The sequence below is a fragment of the Ictalurus furcatus genome, chromosome 6 (genome assembly GCF_023375685.1).
Source record: "Ictalurus furcatus strain D&B chromosome 6, Billie_1.0, whole genome shotgun sequence".
NCBI classification, from domain to species: domain Eukaryota; kingdom Metazoa; phylum Chordata; class Actinopteri; order Siluriformes; family Ictaluridae; genus Ictalurus; species Ictalurus furcatus.
Window position 1 is genome coordinate 20,672,787 of NC_071260.1, and position 24,653 is coordinate 20,697,439.

Here is a 24,653-nt window from a genome sequence, read left to right on the forward strand (position 1 = left end):
CTAAAGAGTCGGCTCTTTGAGTCAGCTCTTTTCAATGAAAGTTGAGAGCCGACTCACATATACACAATGAGCCGTTTATTTGAATATGTAGGAAATTATGTTACTTTTTTTTATTCAAGAAACATGATTATACACCTTCGTTCAATTGCAAATATTAAACATTATACAGTTAAGCATGTATAAACCACGGTAAAGAAAAAGGTGCCAGGGAAAGGTAATATTATAAAGTATATAATAAAAATACAACTGGATATATAACTCTCAAATAAATACTTTGTAAAGCTAACAAATTTTTAAGTTCTTTATAGCTTTCTTATTCAAAGAGTAAGTCAGTCAACAAAAGTTGACTTACTTCAGTCAACAAAAGCATAAAGTTTGGTTTCTAATTAGTTAAAACTACATTTATGAATGTGAAATGTGGTCAAAAATATGAACAACTAAATTAAATAAAATCACTTGAAGCCAAAACGTACATTTTCTCATAAAAGTGAGAGGTGTCTTGAACACTGAATATTTTATTTAATAATTTTCTGTATGCTACACCACAATACAACTGAATAAGAACAATGGCAAAATAAATGCATGCAAAGTGGTTTCATGATAGTAATTGTAGAAAATACAGTTTATGTTTATACCTTTTTAAAATTTCTATAGAAAATGATTTGCTCTATAAAATCTATGGCTTACTTTTAAAAGAGCCCTCTTTATCATTATTTCTAAGATGATATCTATGGGGTAGGAAATGCTGTTACTGTTGCAGTGTCTGGACGAAGAGACACTGTATGCAGACAGATTTATTCAGGAAGGCGATCAGTTCTCAGAATAAATGGATCTTTATCCATTAAAAAAAGCACAGACAACAGGCTGTGAAAAAGAGTGCTTACTGTGTCAATGCACATTTGTAGTTTATTAAAACAGATTTTATACCGAATACAAAATAAAACGATTTTTTGTTCATTAGAATGCAGAGTAATATTTGAATAATAATAATAAGCTATGAAACGGCTCTGTATCAAATAAACCGACTCACTGAAAAGAACCGGAATTCCTGCTACTACTGTTTACAGGGAGACCAATTTTTACTTCCAGGTTAAGTGGGCGGTAACGTTTAGCTTTTAGTGAACCTTTTCGCAGATCCCTAGCACAAACACGGAAGCCGGAGGAAATGTATTCATACGCTCATAGGAAATCCAAATGTTTCAGTTTCAGATTATCCGTTAACGTCGCCCTTCGGGTTTAGGAAAAGTCGAGTTGAGTTCAATGTGTTGGGAAATGAAAACAGAAAGTCTGGCAGTAGCCATTATAGAAACGATTCTTCCAAGAGAGCCCCGGTTACTGCCCCTTCCATAGTAGCTTATTTCTGTACTGTAGTTGATATGGCATTTGATCCAGGTGAGTGTTTTGACGTTATTAATACGTTTACATGACATTTTCTGATTTTCGTGACACATACATATATCTATATCTACATTATATATATATATAGAGAGAGAGAGAGAGAGAGAGACATTGCACAGATAATATTTTTGGCTAAAGAATTGAATTACTTAACCATATATAAGTGCATTTGGGAATGTAAAATGCATACATTCTAAGCACGAATAAATGCAGTTAGCCGTAAAATGTCAAATTGGGTCATGTTGATTGATTTTCAGCGCGCAGGATTATGACGCCATCGTCCTGCGATACGTTCGTGGCTTTACCTCCAGCCTCAGAGGGACAGCGCGTCATCTTCGGCAAGAACTCGGACAGACCCTGCGATGAGGTGCAAGAGGTGGTTTACTTCCCGTCCAAAGACTACAGTCCGGGAGACAAAGTCGAGGTACCGCAATTAATCATTTATAGGATTATGTAATTCTTATAATTACCATTAATTATTATTGTGCTCCACTACTAACTACCGTAATAACCATTTAATGCATACATTAAAGGCAGACTGCATTTTGAATATATATATATATGTATATGTTACTGAACTGCCCATGTATGTGGACGCCATGCATCAACATCAAGAATATTGCAGGGGGAAAAAAAATAATATTGTGATGGGGCACTCTTTCCAGGTGCTTACTGATAAAATTGTTTCTCTGTCATCTTTTTATTTCCAACTGGACAGTGCACGTACATAGAGATAGAGCAGGCTGCCCATACTCATGCTGTAGTGTTGAGTAGACCAGCATGGCTCTGGGGAGCTGAAATGGGAGCCAACGAACACCAGGTCTGCGTCGGAAATGAGGCTGTGTGGGGGAGAGAAAGTGCCACCAGCGAAGAGGCTTTACTGGGCATGGATCTAGTGAGGTGATCATCAGATTTTTAAAAAGTTTTTAATCAGTGCACTATCAACCATGTATGGAGGATTTAGCAGAAGTCACACAACCATAACAACTGACTCAGTAATCAGGTGAAGAGTTCAGTCAGTTGTATTTAGAAACTCCTAACACCGCAGATCTTTTTACTCATATTCAAATAAAATATTTGACCTCCTGTCTGTTCTTTGGCAATGATAATTTCTTTTAGATAACTACAATTTTCATTAATGTTCCACAGCAATAATTCTGTCAACACTTGATATATGTGGTCTGTTCTGTTTTCAGATTGGCTCTGGAGAGAGCAGACAGTGCGGAGAAGGCTCTGAATGTGATTGTGGAGCTTCTGGAAAAATACGGGCAGGGTGGCAACTGTATGGAGGATGAATGCACTTATATCTACCATAACAGCTTCCTCATATGTGACCGCACTGAGGCCTGGGTGCTGGAGACCTCTGGGAAATACTGGGCTGCAGAGAGAATAGAGAGTAAATAAAAACTTTCTAGATTAGTAGAAATTACCAGATTAGCAGACTTTTCTGGAACACACAAATTAAATTGTTTTCTGTGCTCTAACAAACCTGACTGAGCTCACAAATCAAAAACCAGTCAGCTGATCTGTTCAATCAGGTTTATCGTGCAGGTCTACTCAAAGGCCAAGGTTGGTTTAATTCCTCATTGTATATTCCACTAGTTCCTATTCCACAAATAACCTATAGGCCATATCAAGAACAAGACAAGGTAACCAACTATATAACCAAAAGTTTGTAGATGCCCAAACACATCACCCATATGTGGTTCTTCCCCAAACTGTTGCCACAGAGTTGGAAGCACACAATTGTTTAGGATGTCTTTATCTGTATTCTGTATCATAAAAATTTCCTTTCACTGAAACTAAGGGACCTAAATCTATTCCAGCATGACAGTGTGCCTGTGCACAAAGCAAGGTCCATGAAGACATGGTTTACGAAAGTTGGAGTGGAAGAACTCTGGTGGCCTGCACAGATCCCTGACCTCAACCCCACTGAACACCGCTGCCCAACTTCACTCATGCTCTTGTGGCCGAATGAGCTCAAATCCCCACAGTCACACTCCAAAATCCAGTGGAAAGCCTTCCCAAAGGAGTGGAGGTTATTATAAGAGCAAAGGGGGACTAAATCTGGACTGGGATATACAACAAGCACATATGGGTGTGATGGTTAGGTGTCCACAAACTTTTGGCCATTTCTCCTGGCAAATTCTAAACAACATCTCTGGTTTGTTCCTATACAGATGGCTATCGTAATATTTCTAATCAGTACTCCATCACCACAAAAATCGACAAGGAGCACCCGAGGATGCGGGAGTATGCGCGGGAGCAAGGCTGGTGGGACGGCAAGGTGGCATTCAGTTTTGCAGAGGTTTACTCCTTTATGACTACAGCACGCACAGAGGCCGCTTGGGGTCGCTATTGTGAGGGACGCAGGCTGCTGGAGAAAATCAAAGGTGATTGATGTGTTTTAAGTAAGGAATAAAGCTCGATGGGGCATGCTGTTATAGGATACTAATTAATAATGGAGTGGTGTGATATTCAAGAGGGTTTTATTTCTCTTATACTAGAGTAAATTGTTGTTGCTTACATTTAATCAATGTATAAATTATTATTACACCTGATAATATAAATAACAAATGAATGCACAAGATCTATATGTAAGCCTCAGCTTTAAAGATCAACTCAGTGCAGAAAACCATGATTTTCAGCATGATTTTCAGAATGCTGTCAAAGGGAAGAATACTATATTTGTATATTTTATATTGTACATCAAATCATAATAGCATTTTATCTCCATGGAGTGGATGAGAGTGAATTCTATGTTAATAAGAGTATTGGGTTGCCACACTTACAGGTCACATCACAGCTGAGACCATGATGGATATACTGAGAGATAAAGAGAGTGGAATTAATATGGAAGGCATGTTCATGACAACAGGAAGCATGGTATCTGTGCTCCCTAAGGACCAGTCACTGCCTGGGGTTCACTACTTCACTGCAACCCCTGACCCAGAAAGGTGGGTTTATACTACTTCTGCCTTATTCCACAGGCACAAAACATGTGTTTATGGGTCGCTCGTCCATCCATCCATCCATTTGAGATTCCCGTTACCGTAGTAACTCACGAATGAGTGGTTGAATGTTTGTAGGATTTATATGGAATTACCCTTGTAACCAGCAGATGAATTTTAATGTCTGAATTTTTTTTCTTCAAGTCTATTTTAAGCACGTTTGAAGCATGCAAATTAGGAACAAGAACTAGACTTGGCAGCGGAGGCATCCCCGTGTTGATGTCGATGTGAGAATATCTAGCTGAATGTATAATTGTAAATACACTACAAAAATGTACCTAATGATATAAATACACGAGAAGTACTTGTTGTTTATCAAAAGTAGTTGTTTATCAAACATTTGATAACTTATGCTCAGAAAAGCACTATATACATAAAGATTCTGTATAAAGATTTCGATACATAAAGGCCAAAAGAGAGTTCTTTTTTTGGTGGGTGGTTAACACATTTGCCTTGCACCTACTGGGTTGGGGGTTCGTATCCCACCTCCACACTGTGTGCATGAAGTTTGCATGTCCTCCTTATGCATCGGGGGTTTCCTCCCCCACTCCAAAGACATGCATTGTAGGCTGATTGGCATTTCCAAATTGTCCATAGTGTATGAATGAATGTGTGAGTTGTGCTCTGTGATGAGTTGGCAGTACATCCAGGGTGTCCCCTGCCTTGTGCCCCGAGTCCCCTGGGATTGGCTCCAGGCTCCCCTCGACCCTGTGTAGGTTAAGCGGTACGGGAAAATGGATTTTCTAAACTAATCCAATTTTGTTTTGGTTTTTTGTTCAGGTCTGTTTTCAAGCCGTTTATCTTTGTAGCAGACATAAAGCCAATGAATCATACCTGTTCTCCGTGTTTCGGAGAGGACGATCCAGTGAAGAAGAAACCTCGCTTTCAGACCAAGCCCAACCGTAAACACCCCCTATTCATGAAACATGAGGTGGTGGCTGCTATAATCGACAGCACACGGGTAAGTCGTTAAAAATGAAAACTTTCACGATAACTGTTAAACGTCCATGCTAAATACACATACAGTCTTTAATGTGTGCCATAGTGCAATTAAAATCAATTATTGATTTTATGTTCAAATGTTTTGTGTGAAAGTGGAAAATGACTGTTATAGCATTGAATAATAATCTATGAAACAAATGTATGTGTAGTATCTAAGTTGACTAAAGTAAAAAAATCTATACATTGGACTGTTTGAGTATAATATTCCCACATTTAATCAATGTTGCTTAATGGTTTTGTTGAATTGAAGGTAATAAATGTCCTTTAAATGTACATTAAAATAGAACAAAAGCAAGGAACAGCCTGTTTGCCTACATTAATAAAGCCCTGCCTTCTCCGTTACTTTCAGATTTCCAGTTACTTGCAATCCAAAGTCTTATCTCTTCCTTGTTTAAATAGGAGAAAGGTCAGAGGATCGTGCAGAAAATGCAAGAGGTGGAGAAGCAAAAAATGGCAGAAATGGAGACGTACTTAACTACAGGTGTGGAGGACTCGACTCTGCTGGTTCATCTCTTCTCAAATACAGTTGAGGAAGAGCTGAAGGTTTACAGCAAAGCCTGAAACAGCCTGGAGAGACTTTTAGATCTTATATAATTAAAACAATTAATTTATGAACAGAAACAAAAAGTCGAAATGTACTTAATTGCATGTAATTTAAATGCGCATAAATTGCACATAATTCAATATACAGCCATTCCTTCATGTGTGAAATTACTCTGGTTATACAAATATAGCATGATGACAATAGTTAAATACAGGTATAAAAACCTGTGATCTTTTTCCCCCGATCAACAAGAACAGACGATCAACAACAAACAATTGCTGTATGAGTAATTTTAAAAAAGGCATTACAAAGATTTCTGATCATTAATTTATCAAGCACAGATTTCAGCAAGACTAATTTGCTTTATAGATCAAAGACAAGGTTGAAGTGGCGGTTACACTCCCCCCCCCCTTATAAATTGCATATGTAATTTATACAAAAAAGTGCACTTTGGGGGGGGAAAAAAAGGTTTATATGAAAATCAAATTAAATTTTAGGGATATGCAATGTAAACATAAACAACTGCACCTCCAATAAATAAAGTACCAAAATGTTATTAACCTATAAGCATGTTTTGGTTTCTTTCTTTTGTTTTTACAGACAGTGTTGCTGGTGTTACATAGTGCTAACATTAGACAACTGACATGTGGGCAGAATCCCTGCAAGTACTGTTAAGGGTCGATCATTTAAGAGGGTTGTTTTAAATGATGCACACAAATGAACAGAAGACCTCAGAAATACTTCGCAAGTATACAAATACACTCACCATCCATTTTATTAGGAACACTTGTACATTCATGCCTGAAACGCCTTGTTGATGAGAGATCAGAGGAGAATGACCAGACTGGTTTGAGGTGACAGGAAGTCTATAGTAACTCAAACAAGCACTCTACAACCGTTTTGAGCAGAACAACATCTCAGCATGCACAAAACATTGAACCTTGAGGTGGATGAGCTACAACAGTTGAAGACCACATCAAGTTCCACTCCTGTCAGCTAAGAACAGGAATCTGAAGCTATCATGGGCACAGGCTCATTGCTGCCACATGATTGACTGATTAGATAACTGCATGAATGTGCAGATGTTTGGGTGTTCCTATTAAAGTGGACAGCAAGTGTATACCACAAAATGTGCTTGAATAGTCCAAAAGAAAAATTTAATAATCTGCGCCAAGGGAAATGTTCATATAGAATGTTAATCTGTTAGAAGATCTGTAATAGGGACAGATTAGCTGAAAAACATACCCTAAAGGAAGACATCTATTTTCAGTGCAACTGATAATGTTTAAAATCATATACCAATATGTATATACACATGTCTAGTGGCTTTCTTAAAGCTCTGATGGTCTTGCATTGTATTTGAAATATTCAGTGCATTGTACCCTTGTACAAATAAATATTATTATTATTATTATTATTATTATTATTATTATTATTATTATATACATATAGTGTACTCCTCAAAGCATCACATGGTTAATTGCATACCTTTTCTTCCTGTAAACAAGTCAGTTTATGGTAAGTGTAACTCATAACAAGCCATAAATCACACTAATGGTTAAGTCAGGTGTTATGTCTTTTGTTGGTACAATATTATCAGGCATTAGGGACCACACAGCCCTCTGTGAAACAGTAATGCAAGTCGTCATCTTGGAAATCATAGTCATGAGTGATGTGATGGATGACTCCGCCATCCAGCAGACGGGAGCCATAGAGCAGTGCCTCCCCCTGGTCATTGGCCAATCCAACAGTCTGCAGCCACAGCACCATTTCACTGCCAAGAAACGTATGTGCTACACTGTGCTCCCCACACCTGCACAACACACAAACACACACACATACATAAGTGGGGATGGAGGTAGGTATGAGAATAGTGATTAAGAACAAGCTGCTCTTAATTGCAGTGCAGAACTGAAACTAAAAATGAGGAAGCATGAAAAAGGTTTACTCCATAGCTACAAAATAGTGGTGTTTTTGTTTTTCTCCAGCATGTGAATTTTTTTTTTTTTTTAAAAAGTGACTCATACTGTACATTATGTAAGGAATAAGTCACTGTGGGGCATGTTGTAATAGAAAAATAATGACGGGCGGTGTGATGCCTTACGAACCTGAAGTCGATTAATTTCTTAAATCAGCATGTCGCAAAATGTTTAATTCCTCTTATACCACAGCAGTTTGCCAAAGGATACAATTTTTTATTTCAGTGAACGTTATAATTTGCATGGGTCGTTGTTCACAAGATAAGTTATTTCCTGTTATAACACAGGTATCCCCTTACCAACCTTTTTTGCTTCATCTTAAAAAAAAAAAAGCTTGTTGTGTTACAAAATAAAAAAGATTGCTTAACTTTAAGTTCACTAGTGATACAGTCTATAAATGTAAAGAAACATCACCATACAGAAAACTTCACCAGATCAACGATTAGACTTTTTTGTTGTTAAGCAAGATTTGTTAGCTGTTATGTTAATTTTATTTTCAGTAACAGCCTCTGACCAATCAGATTTGAGAGTTCAACAGCGCTGTATTAAACAGATTGACTCCTAGTAATAAAGTAAAGACCTTTTCAGAGTTAGCCATCTTACAGCGAATACCTACCTCTTTTCCTGAACAATGTCCTGGACACATTTTTCTTTATGGTACTTGAGAAACTGATTGCAGGCCAGTCTGATCTCCTCAGACACAGAGGATCCTGCTGCCTCCTGTTTCTGAGTCTGCATCAGACGTGCTAACCTACATACATAAAACAGTGCAATTAACCAACACAAGCAACACAGACTATTAACAGCACTTATAATGGAGATCTCACCAACGTGAACAAAACATACCTCTTTTTAAATGGTATAATGATTAAATGTTTGTCAAGGCCAAAAATGCCAAAAGATATAAAGCCCTATGGGGGAGAGAGGCAGATATCTTGTTAACTATAAAGTAACGATGGAAAATTAAAATGTTGATGCAAGACTGAAAACAGACATTCTTACCTGTCCAAAGTTGATCACAGCACAGAAGAATTGCAGCTCTAAGTAGAGTCTGCCTGGAACTGGACTGAAGAGCCACCAGAGGTAGCTGGAGAAATTCTACAACACATATGCACACACAGCATGAAGGGAGAACATGGGTGAGCGACATGATCAAGACACTAAGGACAGTGAGTAGATCAGAGTAAATGGAATGTAAATCTGCTATGGTAGGTAAGAGGATTGAGATGGCACCATAAATCCATCTGAAAGAATTGTAAATCTGTATTAGTAGTACTTAGTTTTATTTGCCTTTGGCATTTGTAATTTCAGTCTTTGGTTCCCATACTACAAAATTGAAATTCATTAACTGCAGACACCCTACACTAATTTACTGTGGCCCTGTTGTCACTGAATTGAAAAATATAATATTATTATTAATAATATACTTAATAATAATTTAGTGATCAGAGATAGATAGATAGATATATATATATATATATATATATATATATATATATATATATATATATATATATATATATATATATATACACACATACACACACATATACATACACACACACACACACACACACACATAAATACACACACATATACATATATACACACACACGTATAGATCACACACAGACATGCATCTCAAAAAATTAGAATATAGTGGAAAAGTTAATTATTTCCTGTAATTTAATTCAAAAAGTACAACTTTCATATATTCTAGATTCATTATACAAAGTGAAATATTTCTAACCTTTTTGTTTTAATCTTGATTACTGCTTACTGCTCACAGAAGTCAAAAATCGAGTATCTCAATATTAGAATAAAGAATTTATAATACAGAAATGTCAACCTTCTGAAAAGTATGTTACTTGTGTGTGCCATGTTCACATGTACTGCAAGTACAGTGTTATGTCTGGAAACATTACACGCATAATTCAAGCTGGATCCACTACTGATCCAGCATTTCAGGATTATCAGTAACGAATCCGTGCACCCCAAATTTTAGACTAGAGCCTCTTACTTCAAGTGAATAATGTACATTGAACTTTTGCAAAGAGCCATAGACCGTTTTCTTCCACAATTATTTCTACCACCACTTATTTTATTTGCTTTGATTTTATTTTATTTCAACTTATCTCCAATTGTATTTAATGCCAATTACTCAGTTACTATGTATTCAAAATTTGAATTGTATTGGTGTTTCTTTCGCCTTTTGGCAGTTGTAACAACTAAAATTCTCTTACAGGACTTAAAGTCTATCCAAAACTGTGCAGGTTAAATTTTTCTCCTATAAAATAAAAAAAATCAATCAAGTATTCAAATCAGCGATAAAAGCTACTAAAACATGTACAATCTTTTCCCAGACCCAAAGTGAAAATGAAATTAATGTAAATGAAATTATGAAACAGAATTTTGGAAGAAAGACTGAAGACTCACCTTCCTCCTGATTAACTTCCTGTAAATTCCCATCTTACTTGTGCTTGTGACTGAGCATCCACCATCTCCATGTCACCTGACTGTCTATTGCAGTGGTCATCAACCCTGTTCCTGGAGATCTACCTTCCTGCAGGTACAATCTCCAACCAAAGTCTAACAAACTTGTTTTATTTGATAAATAACTTCTTAAGGCAATTATTAGATGATCAGGTGGGCATGAGGAAGTCTTCAGGAAAGTAGATCTCCAGGAACAGGGTGTGTGAACATAGCAGAAGCCATAACCTTTAGCTGAAGATTTGCTTTCTCCTTGCAAAATGAAAATGAAGTGCAACAGAGATGTTATTTATACTTACAGCTAGAAGGCTGACGGTGAGTAGAAGACAGAGAAGTACATGTCTAGCCATCTGTCTGTCTGCACTCCGCTGTTTCTGTTCCTCTTCTACCAGCAAACAATGAGAGGAGTCACAGCAGTTTCCACACTGACCTGTGCACAGAGTCACATCTCACACCAACCATGGCAAGGACCAATAAATAGACGTGCTTAGCGTCACATCTGCGACATGTTTTCCAACATAAATATTACAGTATAGTTCATTTAGAGGACACAACTGATCAGCCCTTTAACACCAAGATCTAAAACATGTATTTTTTGTAATCAAAGTTCACCATACATAAATACTGTTATAACAATCTGATACAATATATACCTAGAGTATATCTGAAATCATTTTGCTTCTAAAGCTTCCTTTTATTTCAAGTATATTTTAAAAGGAATTTCTGGCATACAAATTAGTAACAAGAAGGACTAGACTTGGTGGCAGAGGCATCCCCATTGACGCTGTTGATGTTGGCTTCTAACTGTTTCACTCTTAAAAGGTCATGAAACCAAAATAAACAAACAAATAAATAAATAAAATCTTGTTCTGTTACAAAGAAAACAAAAAGCACACCATCCTCAGACTTTCCCATGGTTGAAAAACTAAAGGAACAGAATCACTTCTGACTTTAAGTGCTGACACTGGAGGCTCCTTCCAAAAATAGAGATCGACTGATACTGATTTTTAAAAAAATTATTTATAACCGATACTTGCATGTTTAAGTGCCTGATAACCAATATTTATTGTTTTACTTCTGTTTTTGTTCTGTTCAGTGGTGTTCATCATTGTGTCAAACAGTTTTATTTACAATTGTATAAACAATTGTCAATTTCACTTCATCCTTGCATACAAAACAAATCTTATCTATAAAAAGTGCACTGTTACTAAAGTTTCTCTATCGCTTAGCAAAAAGCTGCTTAAACTACATATCAAGCCTTTATGCAACATCTAATTTGTACATTAAGGGCTGTTACAGCAGTCCTGCACACAATTCTCAATATACCTACAAGATGGCACCATTTATTGTTGGACCGGATTAAAAATTTATATATATAAAATGAAAAATATCGATCAATCTCTAACCAAAAGTGTTAAAAAGGTCTTAACCATATTAATGGATTATACAATTTCATTGTTAAAAAAGGTACAACAGCAAAATTATGTAGAAATTATGAAAATTTTTTAGAATTAGTTTAAGCCATTGTCTCAGAACAAGTGTTGCGTAGCTGGGAGGGGGGGAAAAAAAAAAAAAAAGGGGAAATTTCCGGTCCAGAATGTTTGTGTATTTTGTCAGTCTTCTAGCTAGCTGTAGTTGAACCACCCTAAGTTTTGCAGTCAGAGCTTTGTGTACATGGGTGGAAATGGGAGAAGGCTCAATAAGTAAAAATAATAATTAAAATCTTATTCAACTTCCTGTTTAACAATTAAAGACATTTTTCTCAAAATCTTACCTAATGTACCTTAAAATAACACTTTAAAAGTGTTTAATCCATTTACTATTGGACTCCTTTCGTGTATGGCATCCTCCATACAAGTCCCGGTGAACGAACTGTTCTTATAGAAAACGATAAGGTATTAGTATAAATGGCCAATGTTTCCATTAAGAAAATTAAATTCCACAATTTCTAGCCAATCAGACTTGAGAATACAAATGAACCGTGGTATAAAATAAATTACATTTCAGGCTTTAACTGAACACCTGCTGAAGGTAGCACTGGGAATAACCTACACTGCTGCTAGAAAAATAAATAAATGAAAGGACACACGAAAAACCCAAAGTCAACCCCACTGACATGCTGTGGTAGGATCTTAAGAGAGCTGTGCATACGTGAATGCCCTCAAACATCAATGAACTAAAGTAATCACACACACACACACACACACACACACACACACACACACACACACACACACACACACACACACACACACACACACACACACACACACACACACACACACACACACACACACACACACACACACACACACACACACACACACACACACACACACACACACACACACACACACACACACACACACACACACACACACACACACACACACACACACACACACACACACACACACACACACACACACACACACACACACACACACACACACACACACACACACACACACACACACACACACACACACACACACACACACACACACGCTTTGGATCATTGTCTTGCTGCATAATCCAGATGCGCTTGAGTTTTAACTTACGGACGGAATGGGTCCCCTGTCTTCCGAACAGTTCCACTTTCAAGGCATCAGTCTACAGAACATTCTCCCAAAAGGTTTGAGGATCATCAAGGTGTTTTGGCAAAATTCAGATGAGCCTTAATGTTCTGGGTTAGCAGTGGTATTTACCTCACCATTCTTCCATGGATGCCATTTTTGCCCAGTGTCTTTCTGATAGTAGAGTCATGAACAGTGACCTTTATTGATGCAAGAGAGTCCTGTAGTTCCTTTGATGTCCTTGGCTCTTTTGTGACTTCATGGATAAGCAGTCGCTGTGCTCTTGGAGGAATTTTGGAAGGTCAGCCTTTTCTAGGAAGGTTCACTACCATGCAGAGTTTTTCCATTTGGAGATAACGGCTCTCACTGTGGTTCTTTGGAGTCCCAGAGCCTTTGAAACAGTTTTGTAACCCTTCCCAGACTGATGTATTTCGATCACCGTCTTTCTCATAATTTCTGGAATTTCTTTCTACTTTGGCACAGTGTGTTACTGCGTAAGACCTTTTAACCAACCTCATGCTGTTAAAAAAGTTCTATTTAAGTGCTGATTTGATTGAACAGGGTTTGCAGTAATCAGGCCTGGTTACATCTAATCCAGCTGAACTCCATTGTGAATGCAGTTTCATAGATTTGGGAATCCGTAAATATAGGGGCAAATACATTTCACAGGGGCGGTTGGTATTAGATAATGTTATTTATTGAAGCCAAAAAAAAAAAAAAACCTTAAAAACTGTTGTGTGTTTTCTCAGGTTGCCTTTGTTTTATATTAGATTTTATTTTAATTTCTGAAACAATTTAGTATGAGAGACAAAAACAAAAGAAATCAGGATGGGGCAAATACTTTCACAGCACTGTGCGTTATATAACCAATCTCACTTAGCACATCTTACCTCAGCTAGATATGGTGACATGCAGCTGGAGTTAAAATTATTTATTTAAGTGCAATACAAGATAGGAATAAATAACTATCAAGAGTGTGTGTGGCGCAAAACACCCCCCCCCCAAACAAAAGTCGATTATTTACCTGGCTGTATAGATGGTGCGTCCTTCACACTGCTGTTGCAAATATTAGGTACAGTCTGAATTGAAGTACAGTTACACACACATTCCTGACACCCTGGAAGAACAAAAAGAAATATGTAATAAGTACTCTTGCAGTAAAATGTGCACATCTAATTACCTAGTGTAAAATACACTAGGTAAAATACTGTATCTGAAGTGATTTAAATCAGACAGTGACAAGTTAACAATGGTAATGTGTATTACCTCTCCTAATACCATCCTCTATGTTGGGCTGTTCAATAGTGCTTTGGGTTTGTGTACTGTTCTCAGTCTTGGGGTCCTCTGCAGTGGCATTCAGAGAGCCATGCTCAAGGGTTTGATATTCCTGTGTGCCTCTGCTGAGCAGCAAGAGGGAGATTCCAGCTACAGCTATACCTACACCCAACACGACCACTGTACACACAACCTACATGCACAAAGGGAGAGACAGAGGAATGGGAATTAGGGCTTTTAAAAATATATTTCTTCATGTGGAAATAAATTTGGAAATTTCTTGGGGAGCTTGTAAGAACTGTACAAAATACATTTTATTTCACTACACAAACAATGAGTGGAGTCACAGCAGCTCCTGTGACCTGTAATCAGTTTAAGGTAAGACATGTAGTATTCTCTAAATAATGCTAGTTTCTATGGGTCATACCAGTAGGCTAACGTTTCTTGAACAGTTACTGAAACACAGTCCATGATTCTAGAGAGTGAACACACACTCACTCTGCCTATACTCTGTGTTGGTTGAATGTGCACCATTATCAAGATCATGTAATTATCGAAGATGAAATCCTTTACCTGTGGTGGACCGAAAAAGAAGGCAGAGTCAATGGTGTCTGGCATCTTCTCTCCCACCATGAGCAAGATACTTATTGCTACACCTGGCACTCTGTAAATGGGGGACATAAGACACTACTGTACATAAGCAGCCATGCTTCTCCTTGAACTGATCACACAAAAACAGCCATTATACAAAACACACTGCACCTTAGGAAACTGCTGGGGTGTTATTTTTTAATAAAGGTCGCAGAGTCTGAACAGGAACATGAACATGCATTTACATGTTGCATCTGTGATTTGTAGTTGCTAACATTTATACCAAGAATAAAAGTAATATTTCTATAACCAGTGATGTGGTGGTTTGTATCATTTTTAAAATGTTCACTGTTTTTTGACTGTTCAAACAATAGTGAACAGTGTACACTAAAATATTATGGGCTCCAGTAAAATTAACATGTTTATTGCAGCGGGGGTGTGGTCAAGTGTCTGCTGTGGACGGGGAGGACACAGGTCGAACCACCAGGAAATGCATGATGAGTCTTACCTGCGTGTAATTAGTGAAAGTTAATGTTTGTGCTTCTTTGTGCTCTTACTTGCCTCCCATAGGAGCCAGAAAGAGAGAGACAACCAGCACAGAGCATGGTGTATGTTTAATTTAAAATAAAATTAAAAAAAGCTGAGAAGAGAGTTGCGAATAGTTCCCTTTTGTGTTATTAGACCCTGTCTCCCATTTCCTCATTCTCGAATCATTACAAGTGTCACAATGACTACGTTTACATGGACAGCATTACTCTAATTATTGACCTTACTCTGATTAAGATAATGTGATTAAGGTGTTTACATGAGTCGCTTTTAGAATACTCCTGTCATGTTCCCGTTTTACATGTTTTAGAACATAATTAGATTAACAGCCCGCGTCATTACGTCACCGTGCCACGCGTCCGACATCCCTCCAGAATTTCACATATCAACATACAGTTCGTCTACGTTATGGTACCGTATACAGTTTTGGGTGTTTTTATTAAATTTTTTACGAACACTTTAAGTGCAGTTAATTATTTATCATGCTATACGTGCAAACAGACAACTGCTTGAAGCCGTGGGCTGCATCCCAAATCGCGTAATTACCGTCTACATAGTAGCTGAGATACATGTATTTTTCCCCACCGCAGGCCTATAGTAGGCAAATATGCGATTTGGGACGCGGCCAAACTCTCCTGTTCGCTGTAAAACGTAAAACTGCCGTGTGTGATCATGTCGTAAAATGCGGTGAAAACTCACACGACGTTCATAATGTGATTAAGGTGTTTACATGTCTGTAATACACATCCATAATGCGACTAAAACAGGAGTACTCCATCTGTCTTAATTCGATTATTGCTTACTTCTATTATGACCTTAATTAGATTAAGGTAAGTAAAAATTGCTGTTTACATGGTAGTATCTTAATCAAAGTATGGTCTTAATCGGATTAAGAGTGGATTATCGTTGTCCATGTAAACGCAGCTAATGTTTATACCATCTCTAAACACAGTAGGAAGACAGACACACACACACACACACACACACACACACACACACACACACACACACACACACACACACACACACACACTTTAGTGTAATACCACATCTCTGATCCTGCTTTGGTTGCTACACCAACTTCAATGTCCAATCAACAGACTGCTTGTAGCCAATCAAATCACTTTGGTAATGTTTTCAATTTGTAGTGCCTAGCAGTTTCACACATCTGCCAGCCCCACCCAAAACAAACTAGATAAATTATTTTTTATGTGCCAATAAAAGTCAAATCTGTACAAGCCTTAGTAGTAGCAGCAGCTCTAAAGAGAAACAAACAAACAAAAAAAACTCACCCCCAACCAATCAGCATTAAAACTCCAGGCTGCACTTTCAGTTCCTCATCCCTCCTCAGCAAGAACAGAGAGAGAGCTATTAGACCTTAGAAAATCGAAAGAAATCATTAACATCAACTGTGGAAAATTTAGACATTTGTTGTAATGATATTCCTTCCTTAAATGAGTAACAAGCATTCGTATGCATGATTTTTGTCTTACCTGGCCAAATGTAAGTGCTGTAGAGTGAGCCATAGAATAGAGTAAAGGTCAAAACCTGACCAACAAAGTTATCCTTAACCACCACAAACTTCCAAGCGATCATACCTATACATGCCATCAGCTACACATTTGAGGTAAAAACAAAAAGATAAGAACCATACAAATGTAATTATAATGATAATGAGACTATTGATCACATACATATTCACAGTGAAATTCCTTTCTTCGCATACCCCAGTATGTCAGGAAACTGGGTTCAGAGTGCAGGGTCAGCCATGATACAGCGCCCCTGGAGCAGAGAGGGTTAAGGGCCTTGCTCAAAGGCCCAACAGTGGCAGCTTGGCAGTGAACTTTGAACCCCCAACCTTCTGATCAGTAACCCAGAGCCTTAACCACCAAGCCACTACTGCCCCATATATAAAACATAAGCACTTATGTAAGAAATAAAACATAATGGAACATGCTGTTATAGCAAATCAATCAATGACAGGGTGGTTTTCTGCTGCCCAACTGCAGAGTAGTACCATAAACACCCCAAAGTTGATTGTTTTCTAATAAGAGCATGGTCCACAGTGTTTTATTCCTTTTATACCACAAAAATGTCATTATCAGACAAACCCCCTGTCCTGTCAGACCGTTTCAAAGCACTGACACTGGAGACTCCACCAATAAATGCTAAATATACATCTCTACACAAAACTTCTTAATGAGGAGTGTTTTTTAATCCATTTCTGTGGTACATCTCCCATACTATTCACTCTCCTGTTACTATAGAAACAATAACAGTAGAATGAGCACATTAATATAAACCTGTTATTTGCCTTGCAGTTGGAACTACTGCTGTTATAGAAACTTAATCAGCACCTTCTGAACTGGACAGATTCACACTATGGGGTGTGAGCAGATGAAAAATACCAAAAAAAAAATATTTAAAAGGATGTTTCAAACAGACAACCTTAATGCATATTGGTAGGAGCTTACAATTTTCACAGCGGAACACAAATATAATCCATACAAGCGGTCTTCTTTTTCCATACAATAAAATGGGCAGAGGAGCCAATCGACATGTGAATCCAAATTGATTAACAGTTGTGCGCAGGTGTTCCTCACTTCCTCTGATGGTAAATGGAGATTATACAGTTCATTGTGAATGCGAAATAAAATCTAATCGATGCATGTCTGAATTAACTATCATTACATAAGCATATAAAACATCAGCTGATTGTTTATTAGGGATGCCACCAAAATATTTCAGCCAAAAATAGTCAAAATCAGCTTTTTTGGGTTTGCATCCAAAAGAGATAAGACTGAAATTTTGGACATTTAACAGGCCTATAACGAAGTATAAAATCTAACACTCTTCAATGTTGATGGCAATTATAATTGGACTGATTTAAAACACTGTTTAATTTGCTCTTCTATGACAGTCAGTAACCATTTATGGTTTTCAGGACAGATATTAGATAATTGATTTTAAAAGGCAGGTGAAAGTTCTCCAAAAAACTGGGAAGTGGGTTTATGGGGAAAAGTCTGAATACCTCCGTTCTGACCAATCAGGATTAAGAATTCAACAGCGCACTGTGGTATAAATAATTCTAATCTCTCTTATAGGTCACATTTTCACAACAAATTTCTATTATATTCTGTTTCACAAACACATGTTAGTCATGTCTACGATTTGCAAATAGAGTAGCAGGTCAAATTTAAATGTGTGTCAGTGATAATCACTACCTCACCTGTGCCATGAACAGATTGATGGTAAACATTTGTGGACGTCTGCAGAACTTCTTACTCATTATACTCACAGCAACACACCACACCTGCAACACATCACACGCATTGGAGAAGATACAAGTATTTCAGGTTCAATTAATCTCTTTACAGGTGTCAGTATATCTTGGAAAAACATTCAAAGTGTTTCAAAACCATACAAACATGTTTCAACACCATGCAAACCATCCCATGCCCCCATCATGATGCAACACAGATTGTGTCAGCAGAAAATCAGACTCAAACATTTAAGTGATGAATCTGTGTGGCACAATCTGCTCCACTTAGGGTGGAGGTCTATTTAAGTTCATTTCTTTATTATTAAACCATTTCTGTTTACTTGTGTGTGGACCTAGACTTTAGAGTGCAATATAAAGAGGAAGGAAGTGTAGGGCCCCTGTGGTTTAGCACAGTGCACAAAATCCCCCAGATTAGAAACACTCTTTACAGCTGCACAACAAAGCTCAAACACACACAAAAGTATCTCTGATTTCTTCTGTTTTTGTGCATCTCATACTACATTGTTTTAATTTCCGAAACAATCCTAGATAAAACAGAAACCTGAGTGAACACAATACAATTTTTAAATGTAATACAATACAATTCTTAAATAACAAAAAAACAAAAAAAAAGAAAAAAACAAAAAGAGAGAGAGAGAGAGAGAGAGAGAGAGAGAGAGAGAGAAAATTCACAGTCCAAAAGACAGTATGCATTTATTTAATTTTCCTTATCATAGCCTCTTATAATGCTAGTTTAACATGACATGGTTTGATGAATAAAATTTAGACTGTTATTTATGCTCCTGTAATTATCGTAACACTGATTTAATATAATCCTATATCATAACACAAGGCTACAGAGCTCAAAACCAGAGTGAGTCAATTGGCTTGAAAAAACCCTCACAGAATTGGAGGAAGCAACAAAGTGAAAACAGGTACAGAAAAAGGCATAGTGTGCACTTTGTGTTTAAGGGAACTACTCACTAGAGCAACGAGGCTGACAATGCTGATGTTAAAGCTAATGTTCTGTAGTGCTGATTCTAGTAGTTTGGAATCCATCCAGGGAATAGTCAGCAGCCATGCAGAGACGTACATTATAGGGGCAGAGAGGAATGTGCTGATCACCATCCCTGATGTCATCTGGAAAAATGAAAGTCATGTACATTCAAAGATAACTACACACCTTCAAAACTAAAGTTATTATTCTACACATCACATGGTATTCATCATGAGGGGGCACTTTGGCCCAAGGTTAGCCTACAAAATGCACATCTACCTTCCTAGCCATAAATGCATTAACTGGTGGCATCAGCATTTAGTATAGACCACAGCTTTTATATTTATGTCTACTTTATCCTAGAAGCAGACAAGTTTATTTTTTATTATATTATATTACATTATATTATATTACATTATATTATATTACATTATATTATATTATATTATAATATAATATAATGTATTACATTATATTACATTACATTACATTACATTACATTTATATATATATATATATATATATATATATATATATATATATATATATATATATATATATATATATATATATATATATATATATATATATATATATATATATATATAAAAATTCAGCTACACATTTTTGGTCTTATAAAGTACCAAATACACACACAAGCACTTACCACCTGCAGCTCCATGTTGTAGTGACTGGCATAAATGGCCACACTGGGTGCAGTGGGGAAAACGCCATACAGGAAAGCATAATTGGAGAGACTGCTCTGGTTTTGAGAGCTAATATTCCCTCTGTCCAAAACCTCCACCATAGCTCTACAAATGAGTGGCATCACCAGTCTACGGGACACACACACAAAGTTTTACATTTCTACAACACTAATCTCTACACATCACATGTTATATCTCTGAAAATCACGATCCTCATAAATGCTGGTTATCTGTTGATAAGTTCAAAATACAACAGATTACTACAGACTAGCTAGTGGTCTTCATTATGAACCATTTTATGTAGATTCATGACATACTGTATAGTCATACTTCTTTCTGTGCCGTGTAAAACTGATGTGATTACTACACAAAACTACTGTATAATCAAATGAATCAGTTATAAGCATTGCGGTATGCAAAATACCAATACATTGATAACATTTCAATAATAAAAAACAAATAAAAACTCCACCAACTGTACAAATAAAAGGCAGTGCAGTGTTTGTGTCAGGTAGACAGTCTAGTTAGAAAGACATGCATTTCTCAAATTGAGAAGTTTAAACCACGTTTGAAAAATAAACATACAACAGGTTTAACGTTTATAATAAATATTTTAGTAATGGTTTTGGTTGATGAATCTAAAAATACTCAACAATCTAGAGTGTGTTTTATTTCTTTATAAGTAGATATAAATAATATAAAATACAATACTCTGCATTTTATTGGTCAACGGTTTGGCGGAGATCTAAATAACTTACCTTGGCCTGAATCACACATCAGCAGAATTACATGGATTAGGAAAATTACGCTTTGCGGATAGTAGCAGGTTTGCATTTGCAAACCCACTGCTTGAACATCCTCACCAAATCAAAACACTAATAATAACTGTGTGGACTCAGCACACAAACACGTAATCCATGGCAACAAATTATCCTGAGGGTCACAATTAGAGTTTTGCTACAATTTTGCACATATCCAGACCAAAATAAAACTTGCTAAATTTGAAACTTGCCAAATCTCCAAATACAAAACAGAAATCCACTAAGCTGTAAACTGCATAGACTGAAAGACAATTTTGTTATTGCACAATAATGTACAAACAGTAAATTTTAATGGTAATGAGCACAATGACTTTTTAAAAAAAAAAAAAAAAAAAAAAGTTGTGCTCTAAAAGCTGGAATGGTTATGGGTCATACACAAAAACCAAGTCAGATGTTGGGCATCTGATATAGAACACTAGGCAGTTCACACAGGATTTTGCAGTTTATGTGATTGCAATTTGTGGAGTTTTTTTGTGCTTTTTTTTCCCTTTTCAGAAAACTACTTGAATTTGTGAAATTGCAGTTGCACAAAATTGTTAGCCACTGTCTTTCACAGTGATGTTTGCTGGTTAATGAAACCTTTTAGCTGTAATCATGTTCAACACACACGAAATCACACACTGAATGCATTTTGTGGTGACGTCACATGACACTTTGGCCCAAATCTGCAGAAAATCCGCGGTAATTTTGAAAATTTGCAAGCTCCTCCGAATATTGTGGAGTTTGCTTGACTGTGTCCATTTCCGTGACTGCAAAATCCTGAAACCCTGGAGGGACTGACTAGGCCTAAACATGAAATACACTTACAATTTGGCAGTGATGAGCAGTATGAGAGCCACCACAGTGGACCTAGTTAATTTCTTCAGCTGCCCCACCATGGTCAGACCCAGATAAAACAGAGCTGCTCCTCCAAAAGCATTGGCCAAACCATCCACAAACTCCTGCATGAATTCAGGGATCTTTGGGCCCAGGACAAAGTGTGCAGCAATCCCGATTACCACCATAAAGACAATGGGATTCTTGACAACGTGAATAAAGACCACCCCGACCACATGCAGTTTACTCTTCTGCTGCTGTTGCTCACGTCTCCGTTTCTGGACCTCGCAGAATGCAAACCCAATAGGATTGAGCACCATGAGAGAGATTGGTGCCACCAGGTAGATGTACTGAAGGTACTCTGGATGGGTGTTTCTGTATAGAGCTTCAACTGTGGAGGATGGTTTTATACATCAGTTAGCATGATAAGGAAGTAGTGCAAAACTGAGAACAATCATATGTCAAACATGATTTATCTGACTGTGGCAAAATTATTCCATGCAACATCCTGTTTTATTATCGTGGTAGGAATTACCATAAAATGGAAGGTATATTTTAAAAAGGTACAGTAACCACATGAAACTGTTGAGTCATTGGATTCAGACCAATCTAACAGATTAACCATGAACCAAGCAAACAACCACAGGGATTAACTAGATCTGCATGTTGTAAGCACTGACACTCCAGTCAACATGGCTGTGGAAATCTATGGGTAATAAGGATGTGGTGATACAGAACACTATATTGGAGGCATTGTAAGCCTGAAATGCTGAGTTAGATTTACAAATTTGAATTACTGATGTATTTTACACTGTGAAAATGGGCAGTGTTGAAGGACAACTCTGATCTTTCACAATGAATACAGCACCCACATCACGTCTTAAAGCACACTGCCATTTTGCTTTTTGCATAACTTGCCAATAGAAAGTTGGATAGATTTATTAAAAAAAAGGAGGTCAGTATATCAAGATAATATACAAAGTGGAAAATTTGGATTGTGCATCCTTAATGAATAAGAGCACCTCATTATCTTTTGAGTGTTGCGAATACATTTAACTTGGACAGCTGGACCATTTACTTTTCTCTTTAAAATAAAAGCCAACTAAATATCTAGATCTGATGGAAAATAAGAAGTGACTTACCTATAGGGTAGCCCAGGGCAAAGTCATTACTTTGGGTGGCAAATATGGAGAAAAGTCCAGCTTTGGAGTATCGGCTGTCCTTGCTGGCTACCAGTAAGGTCAATACACACACAACAAAGAACACACTCAGTTTGGCCACCAAGATGCTCCACAGAAATGGCCAGATGACATCGCCAAAGTCCAGCAACACCATGTTCTTAAACAACAGTGCTGGTAGGGCAAATTTTGACACAAAGTTCCCCAGACCTTTGGCTTGGGTAGAGGTGATGATATTGGCCCGACCAGCGATGTAGCCACACAGTATGATCCCAAAACACTCAAGGAGAGCAGGGAAGAGTTTATCGATAGACATGGCAGGAGGAGAGACAGATGAGTGGCCTTCTCCATGTATGTGCTTGGACATGGAGACAGTGTTTGAAAGGACATCCATCTTGTTGGAGGTCTGAAGCCTTCAGATGTGGATGGAAGGTGGCTTAAAGTCTAAAAATGCAAAAAACCAGTGCAGAGTGTTTAGCAAAAGAAATCAGTGACTGGGAATATTTACTATACAAACTATATCTGAAGACAAGGAATGGTCCCTGTTTGAATGGTCACTGATTTTAGACACTTCAATATAGCAGGGTGAAAAACACTGGATCAGAAGGTCAGTATGCCATACCAGCTATATTAACATTACACAATCCAATCTAACAAGAAAGACAGTTTCTTTATGACATTACTTAAAGACTCTGATAAAGCTGAAGGTCACTACAGTCACCCATTTTAGACTTGTTACCTGGCTGTAGTGAAGTGCTGAACCTTGCAGATGTGACGGTCATGAAACAGCACTGTAGCCCCACATGGCGAGCAGACGAAGAAAACAAAGCTAGTTTCCCTCCTGTTTTAACCAGTTTCGTCCCTGCTGAGAGACTGTTCAAAGCGAGGCGTTATTAATGTCAGCAAGAACAGATCCATGCCAAAAGGAAACGTGATACACACGTTGCAACACCACACATCCCAGACTCTCTACTTATCTTCTCACCGCTTAGGCTTGACTTTATAAACCGCCTGACAGCTACTTCAGCCAATCACAGTGAGCGGAGGGCGGGGTTATCGAAACATACACAGGAACCATATTTTTAATAGGGCTTTAATAAAAGTCCTTTTTATTCTTAACTGAAAAGTTTTCACCGACGGAGTTTTAGCGTCATTGTTACAAAACTTTAAAATACACGAATTAAAACAACATTAAAACAAAATTTGCTGCTAGTTAGTCTTATGTGCAGAGAGGGACTGACTGAAGACTCCTATTTTCTGTACCTGGGTCGGCTGGCATTTGAGGTGGAAATTTTTCCCCTCTTAACATCAGACACTACGACTTTATTTCTCTAAATGTTACTAATTTATTATTATTATTATTATTATTATTATTATTATTATTATTATTATTATTATTATTTTAACAGTGACAACTGGCTGCTGTCTGCTTTTCATGATCAAAGTTTAGTTCAGTGCAG

The 24,653-nt window shown here is 37.3% G+C and overlaps 2 protein-coding genes across 2 annotated transcripts; one reads left to right on the plus strand and one right to left on the minus strand.

Annotated features, from left to right (window-relative positions):
- Nucleotides 1–876: 876 nt before the first annotated feature.
- Nucleotides 877–6,234, plus strand: scrn3 (secernin 3). The gene is made up of 8 exons (XM_053627049.1): nucleotides 877–1,392; nucleotides 1,656–1,822; nucleotides 2,117–2,298; nucleotides 2,595–2,794; nucleotides 3,579–3,791; nucleotides 4,193–4,355; nucleotides 5,190–5,370; nucleotides 5,811–6,234. Exons 1-8 carry the CDS (start codon nucleotides 1,377–1,379, stop codon nucleotides 5,970–5,972), a joined length of 1,284 nt encoding a protein of 427 aa, XP_053483024.1. The 5' UTR covers nucleotides 877–1,376; the 3' UTR covers nucleotides 5,973–6,234.
- gpr155a (G protein-coupled receptor 155a) lies at nucleotides 5,603–24,485 on the minus strand. Its single transcript, XM_053627048.1, has 16 exons — nucleotides 23,933–24,485; nucleotides 23,158–23,637; nucleotides 22,007–22,406; nucleotides 20,339–20,507; nucleotides 19,659–19,814; nucleotides 18,642–18,725; nucleotides 16,906–17,026; nucleotides 16,705–16,789; nucleotides 14,849–14,939; nucleotides 14,267–14,468; nucleotides 14,025–14,117; nucleotides 10,724–10,854; nucleotides 8,937–9,032; nucleotides 8,781–8,845; nucleotides 8,551–8,685; nucleotides 5,603–7,768 (listed from the first exon to the last, which is right to left on the minus strand). Exons 2-16 carry the CDS (start codon nucleotides 23,585–23,587, stop codon nucleotides 7,552–7,554), a joined length of 2,475 nt encoding a protein of 824 aa, XP_053483023.1. The 5' UTR covers nucleotides 23,588–23,637; nucleotides 23,933–24,485; the 3' UTR covers nucleotides 5,603–7,551.
- Between the last annotated feature and the right edge of the window lie 168 nt (nucleotides 24,486–24,653).